The following is a 10,984-nucleotide window of genomic DNA, read 5'->3' as shown; positions in this document are numbered from 1 at the left end:
CAGAGTGATGTTATGTTGAGTGGCAAAAGAAATTAGAAGACGAATAGATTCTAACCTGGCCACTGGTGCAAAAGTTTATGTATAGTCAATGCCTTCTTGTTGACTATAGCCCTGAGTAACCAGTCTGGCTTTATTTCTTTCGACTTCTCCTTTTTCACTGAGCTTGTTTCTGAAGATCCACTTAGTTCCACTGATGTTAAATCCTTTTGGTCTTGGAACAAGATCCCAAACATCATTCCTTGTAAACTGATTAATTTCTTCTTGCATGACAATTATCAAGTCAGCATCCTCCAGAGCTTGATCAACAGAAGTTGGCTCAATCAAAGACACTAGACCAAATTGACATTCTGCATTGTTCTTAAGGAATGCTCTTGTTTTGATAGGATCATCCTTCTTTCCAATGATAACATCTTCTGGATGAGTAGAGTTGAGTCTAGGAGATCTTCAGATAGTTGGCTCTTCAAAAATTCTGAGATTCTCTAATGAAGCAGCAACTTGATCTTCTGAAACTTTGCTTCTGGGTTCTTAATGATCTGAGTTAGAGATTTCAATATCTGCAAAATTCTCAAACTTCTTTGGCTTTTCAAGACCAAGGTTATCTCAAATCTGATATTGATTGATTCTTCAACTACAAGAGTTTCAGTATTGTATACTCTGTAGCCTTTTGAGCGTTCAGAATATCCAAGAAGAAAACACTTCTGAGCTTTAGAATCAAACTTATGCAGATGATCTTTAGTGTTCAAAATATAACATACACATCCAAATGGATGGAAATAAGAAATGTTGGGCTTTCTGTTCTTCCCCAATTCATAAGGAGTCTTATTGAGAATAGGTCTTATAGTGATTCTATTCTGAATATAACACGTTGTATTAATTGCTTCTGCCCATAGATGCTTAGCCATATTGGTTTCATTGATCATGGTTCTGGCCATTTCTTGTAGAGTCCTATTCTTTCGCTCTACAACTCCATTTTGCTGTGGAGTTCTAGGGCAACAGAAATCATGGGCAATACCATTTTATTTGAAATAAATCTCAAAGAATCTGTTCTCAAATTCGCCACCATGATCACTTCCGACCTTTATGATTTTTTGCATTTCTTCTCAGATTGAATCTGAGTGTAGAAGTCAAAGAACACAATATGATACTCATCCTTGTGTTTCAAGAACTTTACCCACGTCCATCAGCTATAGTCGTCTATGATGACTAATCCATATTTCTTCCCTCTGACAAATGCTGTTTTGACTGGGCCAAACAGATCAATGTGCAGAAGTTCTAGCGTCCTAGAGGGAGAGACAACATTCTTAGATTTGAATGCAGGTTTTGAAAACTTCCCTTTCTGACATGTTTCGCAAAGAGCATCTGATTTGTATTTCAGATTAGGGAATCCTTTGACTAGATTAAGTTTGTTAATCTGAGAAATCTTTCTCAAACTAGCATGATCTAATCTTCTGTGCCAGACCCACTGCTCTTCACTAACAGACATAAGGCAAGTAACCTTCTGATTCTTAAGATCTTGAAGACCAATCTTGTAAATGTTGTTCTTTCTCTTGCCTGTGAATAGGATAGAGCCATCCTTCTGACTAATAGCTTTGCAGGACTTTTGATTGAAGATTATGTCATAACCATTGTCACTTAATTGACTTATGGACAATAAGTTATGAGTTAATCCATCTACTAGAAGTGCATTAGTTATAGAGGGAGAGTTACCCATACAAATGCTTCCAGAACCAATGATCTTGCCTTTTTGGTTCCCTCCAAACTTGACTTCACCAGCAGATTTAAGCATTAGGTCTTGGTACATAGACCTTTTTCCTGTCATGTGTCGCGAGCACCCAGAGTCTAGGTACCATGACATATTTTCCTTTGTCTTCTTGGATGCCAAGGATATATGCAACAGGTATAATCGTTTCCTTAGGTACCCACAATTTCTTGGGTCCACTTTTGTTAGTTCTCCTTAAGTTCTGATTGAACTAAGGTTTAGCATGAAGATTAACAAGAGGTACAGCATGATATTCCCTATTCTGAGTGGCATGATATTTTCTAGTGTGTGCAGCATGCTTCTTGGTGTGTATTAAATGAAAACTCTTAGAGTTAGATGTGAGCATTATATCATGAGAATGGCCAAACTTGAATTGATCATACAAGGGTTTGTAGGTGATTTTCATCTCATCAACCGGTTCAAGTTTATATGGGGTTTCACCCTCATATCCTATGCCAACTCTTTTGTTTCCACGAACTGCATATATCATAGAGGCAAGTTGACTTCTTCCAATACCTCTAGATAGAAATTTTCTGAAACTCAAGCCATATTCCTTAAGAATATTGTTCCCACTTGGAATAGACTTTTCTGAACTAGAAGATGACTCAGTATCTTTAGATAGTTTTAAAACTTTTTTTTTGAGTTCAGCATTTTCTATTTCAAGCTTCTTAGTTTCATATGCAAAGAGCTTTCTCAACTTTTTGTATTTGATACTAAGTTTAGCCTTAATTTCCAGAATTTCAGTTAAGCTGGAAACTAGCTCATCTCTAGAAAGTTCAGAAAATACCTCTTCAGAGTCTGAGACTGATTCCGATGTAGATTCTGATTCATCATCAACAGTAGCCATCAGCGTTATGTTTGCCTGGTCGTCTTCAGAGTCTGATTCTTGATCAGAAGAACCTGGGTCATCCCAAGTAGCCATAAGGCCTTTCTTCTTTTCAAACTTCTTCTTGGGCTTTTCCCTCTGAAGCTTTGGACACTCATTCTTGTAATGTCCTGGTTCTTTGCATTCAAAGCAAGTCACCTTCTTCTTGTCAGATCTTCTGTGTCTTGAAGATTCTCCTCTTTCAGGCCTTTTGGAACTTCTGAAGTTCTTGAACTTCCTCTGTTTACTCTTCCAGAGTTGATTTACTCTTCTGGAGATCATAGAGAGTTCTTCTTCTTCTTCTTTTGACTCTGACTCTTCAGAATCTTCTTCTTCGGCCTGAAAAGCGTTGGTGCATTTTTTATTATTTGATTTTAATGCAATTGACTTACCTTTCTTCTGAGGTTCATTTACGTCCAGCTCTATTTCATGACTCCTCAGGGCGCTGATCAGCTCTTCAAGAGAGACTTCTTTCATATTCTTAGCAATCTTGAATGCAATCACCATTGGGCCCCATCTTCTGGGCAAGCTTCTAATGATCTTCTTGACATGATCAGCCTTTGTATATCCCTTGTCAAGAACTCTTAATCCAGCAGTCAGAGTGTGGAATCTTGAAAACATAGCTTCAATGTTTTCATCTTCCTCCATCTTGAAAGCTTCATACTTCTGGATTAAAGCAAGAACCTTTGTCTCTTTGACTTGAGCATTACCTTTATGAGTCATCTTTAATGATTCAAAGATGTCATGAGCAGTTTCTCTATTTGTTATTTTCTCATATTCAGCACGAGAAATAGCATTCATCAATATAGTTCTAGACTTGTGATGATTCTTGAAGTCTTTCTTCTGAGCATCACTCATGGCTTGTCTTGACACCTTGACACCTTGAGCATTAACAGGATGTGTGTAACCATCCAGCACTAGATCCCATAAGTCACCATCTTGACAAAGAAAGTAACTTTCGAGTCTATCTTTCCAGTACTCAAAGTTTTCACCATCAAAAACTGGTGGTCTATTATAGTCATTGAAACTATTGCTTCCATTACCATTGTTGTTTTTTTCAGGTGTAGAAGTAGATGTAGTTGTTTCAACCATAATGACTTTGTGTTTTTCTCCCTGAATCTTTTATCTAACACGGTTAAATGCTTGAACCTAGAACCGGCGCTCTGATGCCAATTGAAGGATAGAAAAACACTTAGAAAGGGGGGAGGGGGTTTGAATAAGTGTGACTTTAAAAACTTATAAGATAAAAACAATGAACACAATTATTTTTATTCTGGTTCGTTATTAACAAAACTACTCCAGTCCACCCCCTTAGAGTGATTTACCTCAACTGAGGATTTAATCCATTGATCCAACTGATTACAATGGTTATCCCCTTAGAAAACTTCTAAGTCTTCTAGAGTATACAGATCACAACTTGATCACTCTAGGAAAACACCTCTAAGATTACTTCTTATAAAGTTGTAATCACAACAGTGATATTTCTCTTAAGTTCTAAGCTTAACACTCAATAAATATTACAAGAGTTTGTGAGGTTGAAGATGAAGTTCGTGAGCTTTGATTTTGACATCGTTTTTGTATATTGCACAAGTGTTCACTATGCTGCTTCTGATAAGAACTTCTATATATAGACGTTGAGAGAAGATGACCGTTGGGTTCTATTTAATGCTTTGCGTGAATAGTACAATGCTGCATTTAATGTTTCACACTTTTGTCAACTACCTCGAGCCATGCTTTTACTGCTTTTACTGACTTTGCCTTTTGTAGCCTCTAACGTTCCTTTTGTCAGTCAGAGATTAGACTTAATAGCATGTCATCTTGTACTTGCTTCTGAACTCAGATTTGTAGATAACAATGTTTGAATTTCAGAGTCAACAGCTTGGTGCAGAGAATCTTCTTGTCTTCTGACTTTGAAGAGGTTGAGCGTGATACCATTCAGAACTTCAGCGCTTCTGCTTCTGACTTCACGTTCTTCTGATGCTTCATAGTTCATGTTCTGATTATGCTTGACCATCTTCTGATGTCTTGCCAGAGCATGTTCTGATGTAGCCATCCAGAACCTTCTGAGTCAGTGCTTCTGAGCGCTGATTTGTGCATACTCTATATGTATTTCCTGAAATGGAAAACGCAAAGGATTAGAGTACTATATCGTCTTATACAAAATTCATATATAATGTTATCATCAAAACATAGAATATTGATCAAAACAAATCTTGTTCTAACAGTAAGTACCCTTCCCTCCATAGGGGTTTAGTTGGTTCATCCTGTCCTAAAAAATTAACGGGTTCTAGGAGACTCATATCACGGATCCTTCTCGAGGGCATTTATTTCAATTCAACACTCGAATGGTTGATCGAAACGATCTCGAAAGTTAGATCTCAATGAGCGTAGCCTCGGGTATCAAACAACCTTGGATCATGCCAAAGTCATCTATCTCACTACATTATAATGGCCAAAGATGAGCTTACTATGGTTCTAAAAGCTAGTTAGTGCACATAACACCACACGGTAGCCTAATGTTTTTCCTAATCAAGTTCGAGGAACATCAGTACAAACCAAAGTGTCGCACCTAACTGTGACTATCATATTGACTGCGCCAGTACATGTTGGACAGTCTCCATGATCTATTGTCACTTACCTAAGGAACTTAGAGCCGGGTGTAGGATCATTTACCCAAGTAAATTCCCAAACATCCCTTGAAAGTAAAGCAAGCAAAACAAATTATTTAAAGCAATAAAGAGTGAAAACAAATAAAGCAAACACCCAAATATAAACAAACAAACATTAGGGTTGAGTTGCATAGGGGATGGACCAGCAAGAGGTCAATCTGTCCCCAGCAGAGTCTCCAGCTGTCGCTCCCGGGATTTCAAAATTTCCAGTAAAAACACGACATAAACTTGAAGGATTGGATAGAGCAAAGTCTTTGTAACCAGAGAAGAGGGTAAGGAACTCGATTACGTGCATGAAAGGTATTAGCACCCTACACGTCCATCGTACCCGATGGGATCCACGCTTGTTGTTTAAATTATGGGTGTGTAAAAATCTATGTCTATTTCTTTAATCTAAAATGCATGCAAAATGTAGGGAAAAGAAAGAGTTATACTCGCGTGAGCCTACCCCACTGCCTACGTACCCTTTTGCGATCAGAGAGATTGTAGTTCAGCTACCTAATTTTTTTGTTGTTTTTGTGTTTTTTAGGTGACCGATGTTACATTCACAATTCGCTACTCGACCTTTGGAGACTTACGCTGGGAATGGAAAGGAAATAACTCGTTTGATAAAAGAAAATCAAAGAGTTTGTTTTGTGTTTTTTAATATGCATGAAGGATATCCTAAGCTAGGTGAGGGAAAGCTTGCTACCTAAGTTGGCATAAAAGAGGGTAAACCTAATGTCCGAAGTTCACAACTTGAACTGAACTATAGGGGAACACGCAAAGAGATGCCTCATGTAGAGGGCTTTGGGAGGGATAGAAATGGCCTATGGGAGACTACCCTAGTTCTAAACCTAGTTGTTGTCATGCAAAGTTGTCCTAGTGTTGAGATCAAGAGCGATTACGATGAACCTAAGACAAAAGGAAGTTTATTGTGTGAAAGGGAGTGATACGAGAAGACGAGGATTTGTTTGGATTTAGGGAGAAACGAGACTTATAGCTCAAGGAGAGGCCCAAATTTAGATTTTAAGGAGGTATGAGACTTATAGCTCAAGGAGAGGCCCAAGTTTGGATTTTAAGGAGGTATGAGACTCATAGCTCAAGGAGAGGCCCAAGTTTGGATTTTAAGGAGGTATGGGACTTATAGCTCAAGGAGAGGCCCATGTTTGGATTTTAAGGAGGTATGAGACTTATCGCTTAAGGAGAGGCCTATATGGTCTAAGAGTAGTTTCACCAAGAATAATGCTCCTCTTAGTACCATTGCACGAGTAGATTTGATTTGAATGAGAGTTTAAATGGAACGATTAGTTGTTAAGAGAAATGAGTGAAAAAAACTCTAATAAACAATAATCAACAAGGTGATAAATATTTGCAAGGCGGATTAGGGCTTACACCTTAAGGGATGCCCATGATAATATTTAGTAAAAGAACTAATTTAACTTATCCGGGCGAAATAAAATAAATACATCAAAATGATCAGTGTGAAATATCGTGTATTGAAAAAGCACTCTGCGCGATCAAATTGCGAAGTTTTACCCGGTAAAAGGCTCAGACAAATCGAAAAAAAGGCCTGATATCGACTTGTCCGAAAACACAAAATGAATACACCAAAATGATCAAAGCGAAATATTAAGTATGAAAAAACACATCGTTTGGTCAAATTGTGAAATAAATTTTACCAAGAAAAATGGCTCTGACGAATCGGAAAAAAGGCTTGATATCGACTTGTCCGAAAACACAAAATGAATACACCAAAATGATCAGCGCGAAAAAGTAAGTATGAAAAAACACATCGTTTGGTCAAATTGTGAAATAAATTTTACCCGGAAAAAAGGCTCAGACAAGTCAAAAAAGCGATCGGGACGTGAAAAAGTCAAAATTGCGCACACCTGGTTAAACTACGTGAAACGTAGAAAAAAAACATTGGTGTCTGCAAACTCGACTTAAAAAATATCTGAACACTGATTTTATGCACAATTGACTTTCTCCTATAAAAACCCTAATTTTGAAATTGTTGACTTTTGATCAATTTTGGGTTTTCTTGATGAATTATGACCAATCCTTGATCAAATGATGAATCCTAAGTCAAAATGTTGATGTTGACCATAAATTTAATTTTTGACTGACTTTGACCAAAATGACCATTTTTCCCCTAGTGACTGATTGATCAGCTACACTTCAAATTGAACTTCAATCTTGTGATCATAGGTGCCTGATAATATATGGATACATGTGACATCAATTTTAAATCAAAAAATTGATGAACTCTTGATTAAAACTGAATTCCTAGTTTGGATCGTCTGTGTAGGGGAATGCTTATTGAGCTTCAAAACCCTAGTTCCTCTGGATCTTATGTGCAATTCTTCAAGCAATGATGTTTCAAATGATGATATGAGGATTATGATTCAGGAAATTATTCCATTCAAGCCTTAGTAATTGAATTAGGTCAAAACCCTAATTTGATCAGTTGTGTTTGTAGAAATGTGATTCGCTTTAGGAGGCAGACAACCTTCAATCTTCTGATGATTCCATGAGATGAATGAGGCACTTTGTGGTATGAGAGAGCTTTGTACCTTGAGAGACCTTGAGCTTGAGATAATAAGGCCCTCCTTGGTCACATAGTTGATCCTTAAGTACATTGGTCCCTGCACATTGTGAGAAATAAAAATGCAATATGATTTTTATGATGAAATGTGTGAATGTAGTATGATGTATATGATGAAATGTATGTTGAAACAAGATGGCAAATTTTGGGGTGCAACAACCCCCTCCTCCATAGCCCAAAGATTGAGAATAAAAAGTTTTATTAACATTTGAATGGATATTATTCACTTTAGGCCCACGAATAAGATTTTTTGAGGCCAAAGCATCATTTGAAAATAACCTTATAAATAAATTTTGACAAAAAAAATTACTCAAACACCCTCAAGATTTTAGGATATGGAAGTAGGGATGTTCGCGGTGCGGTTTGAGCGGTTTGAGGTTAAAAATCATCTAAACCGGGAGAGAAAAAACATGCGGTTTGGTTCGGTTGGATTTTAGAAAAAATCCGAACCAAACCAAACCAACGCGGTTGGTTCGATTTTTTGAAAATATTTTATTAATCCATGCATGCACATATATGACAATATAACTTTGTATTTAGTCATTCAAACACTACTAAATAACAACAAAACTTATCTTAATAAATTTGTATTGATTTTTTATTGGTTGTTTAAATGCCTTTTTTTTTTTTTCTACAATTTGATTCCATTTAATTTCTTTCCTTTTTTTTCTTCTAAAAAAAATAAAAATAAAACCATTTAAGAGATATAATAGGGGGAGGCGCCCGATTAAAGTGTAAGAACATCACATGAAACTAATGACATTCTAACTATATTGACATTTAAAAAATCTAATAATATTTGCACACTAAAATAAATATATGAGTTTATAATGATTGACTGGTTAAAAATTTTTTTGGATAACCAGCAGGATAAAGTCATTGTGAAGATTTAAAAAAAAGTGTATTGCTAAGAATATAAAAGTAAGCTCAGAAAAGTACAAAATAGCGGTTTTATTATATTCCAAAAGTTGAGATGTGATATGCGGTTTTATTATATTCCAAAATGGAGCAAAATGGAATTAGAGCCGTTGGATCTAGCATTTGTGAGTTGGCAACATCTAGGCCTCTAACTGCAGAGAATTGGACATAAGAAAACTGGAGAGGAGCTTCTCCCGCTATATATATATATATATATATACTAGTATCTCTCAGCCTCTCTCAAACAAAGCAAATTATAATTTCTTCACTTACCGGAAAACAAAAACTTTGACTAAAAACAACGAACAATGGCAAATTCCTTTGGTGTCGTTGTCGATAATGATAAATTGGATGAAATGGAGAGATATATTGGCAAAACAAAAACCCAGGAAGATAGAGCAAGAGAAGCTATTCATCTGATTAATGAAGACGATAAGGACGCAAAAGCTGCAAAATATGTAGATACTGTGAAGGAGTATTATGGTTCGGGTGTTTCCACGTTGTGCCTAGTGTACAACGCAACTGGAGAGACTATCTCTTATGTTACCGACCATGACTGGTATGGCTTCATTAGCCGAACTCCGTATCCTACGGAGATCGGTAATGGCCAATGGGGAGCCTTTCAGCATGTCCATAACACCGGTGAAGCCTCCGGTTCTGAAGGTGCGGTCGTGTACCGCGGCAAGAACGCGGATGGAAATTACTGTGACTTTTTGCTTGCTTGGTCTACACCTTGGGGAACTTGGTACAAAAACAAGGTAAAAAACATTTTATTGTTTAGTAATTAAATTATTAGTCGAAATGTATGCTTTTGCATACAAGTAGTGAACTAAATCCCCTCTCTTTGTGTAGGCTTACTGTGAGCTGGGTGCAGTTGGCAGTTTTCCAGGACGTTGGGGTGATATATATGATAACATAAATAATGGCGATTATTCCGATAAAGTTGACAGGGATGGGATCAAGATAAATGTTGATACTGCTACCGGCGGAGCTCCAGTGTTTAAGGCAATCATCAAGATCCCTTTTAGTCCATGATCATCAATATCACGATGGAAGAGAAGTCTCAACTCTCAATAAATTGTTATTTTTCTCGTGTTTGTATTATCACTTGTTAGTTCACTTATTTCCTGTGTTGTGTGTCCATTTGGAATTACTTTTGTATCATGTGTATAATAAGCTTCAGTATGAATAATTGTGTAACTTGTTTGTTATTAGATGCTTTTCGTTGAGCAACTTGTACTTTTGTATCAAGTGTATGAGCTTCAGTATGAATAATATTTGTGCAACTTGTTTGTTATTAGATGGTTTTCGTTGAGCAACTTGTTTTTTTATTAGATATACTCCCTCCAACCCTTGAAGATTCTCACATTTTGACTTTTTCACTTTTTAAAAGTTCATAATTATCTATTGGCTTGTATTTATCCATTGGATATATGTTTGTATTTATCTATAGGTAGAGTAATACTATAGTTGGGCACTCTTGAAGAGTCTATATAATTCTTATCTTCCTCCCGTTGAAGGAACAGGTGAAAGCAATCAATATACTCAATAAATTCTATCAATATTGCTCTTGTGTTAATATGCCTACTTCAGCTGCCCATCCAAATTTTATTGCTCAATAAATTTTATACGTATATTACAAAACTCTATCACCAATTTTATACAAAGTATAAAAATACTCCATATCAATAAAATTTGTGTAAAGTACAATAATATGTCAATAAATTTGTACAAAATACAAAATATGTCGATAGATTTATGCAAAATACAAATGTCTTAAAATTTGTGAAACTTGGAAAAATATATCATTAAACTTTGTATATAATACATCTTAACATATCAATGGATACAGATGATTCAAGTTTACTAGAGCCTTTTCAGGCTTTCACATAAGGAACACGTACTATATATTACAAGGGCAACAAGATGCCAAGAAGACATCAGAAATGAACAGTCGAAGAATTAAGAGGCAACGAGACCATAAAGGTTGAGACCATTTACGAATAACAATGATCTGGATACTACATCAGATATCTTTATATCAGGAGAGCTGATCTGTCGAGTCCTGGAACAATTGCAAATGAAAATGTTGCGAGAAACTGACTCGATAATACAGTTACTGAACTTTGCTTCTTTTCTAACAGCAAGAGAGCTTCCAATGATTACTCATCACTTTGAGTTGATAA

General features: G+C 36.3%; 1 protein-coding gene across 1 annotated transcript; it reads left to right on the top strand.

Moving 5' to 3' along the window:
* The first annotated feature begins 9,027 nt into the window (after positions 1-9,027).
* On the top strand, positions 9,028-10,098 carry LOC131599494 (23 kDa jasmonate-induced protein-like). The gene is made up of 2 exons (XM_058871826.1): positions 9,028-9,556; positions 9,651-10,098. The coding sequence occupies exons 1-2, from the start codon at positions 9,107-9,109 to the stop codon at positions 9,831-9,833; spliced, it is 633 nt and encodes a 210-aa protein (XP_058727809.1). The 5' UTR covers positions 9,028-9,106; the 3' UTR covers positions 9,834-10,098.
* Positions 10,099-10,984: the final 886 nt, after the last annotated feature.

The sequence above is a fragment of the Vicia villosa genome, linkage group LG4 (assembly GCF_029867415.1).
Source record: "Vicia villosa cultivar HV-30 ecotype Madison, WI linkage group LG4, Vvil1.0, whole genome shotgun sequence".
Taxonomy (NCBI): Eukaryota; Viridiplantae; Streptophyta; class Magnoliopsida; order Fabales; family Fabaceae; genus Vicia; species Vicia villosa.
Note: the sequence above shows the minus strand (reverse complement) of the source record. Positions and strands in the feature narration are given on the sequence as shown.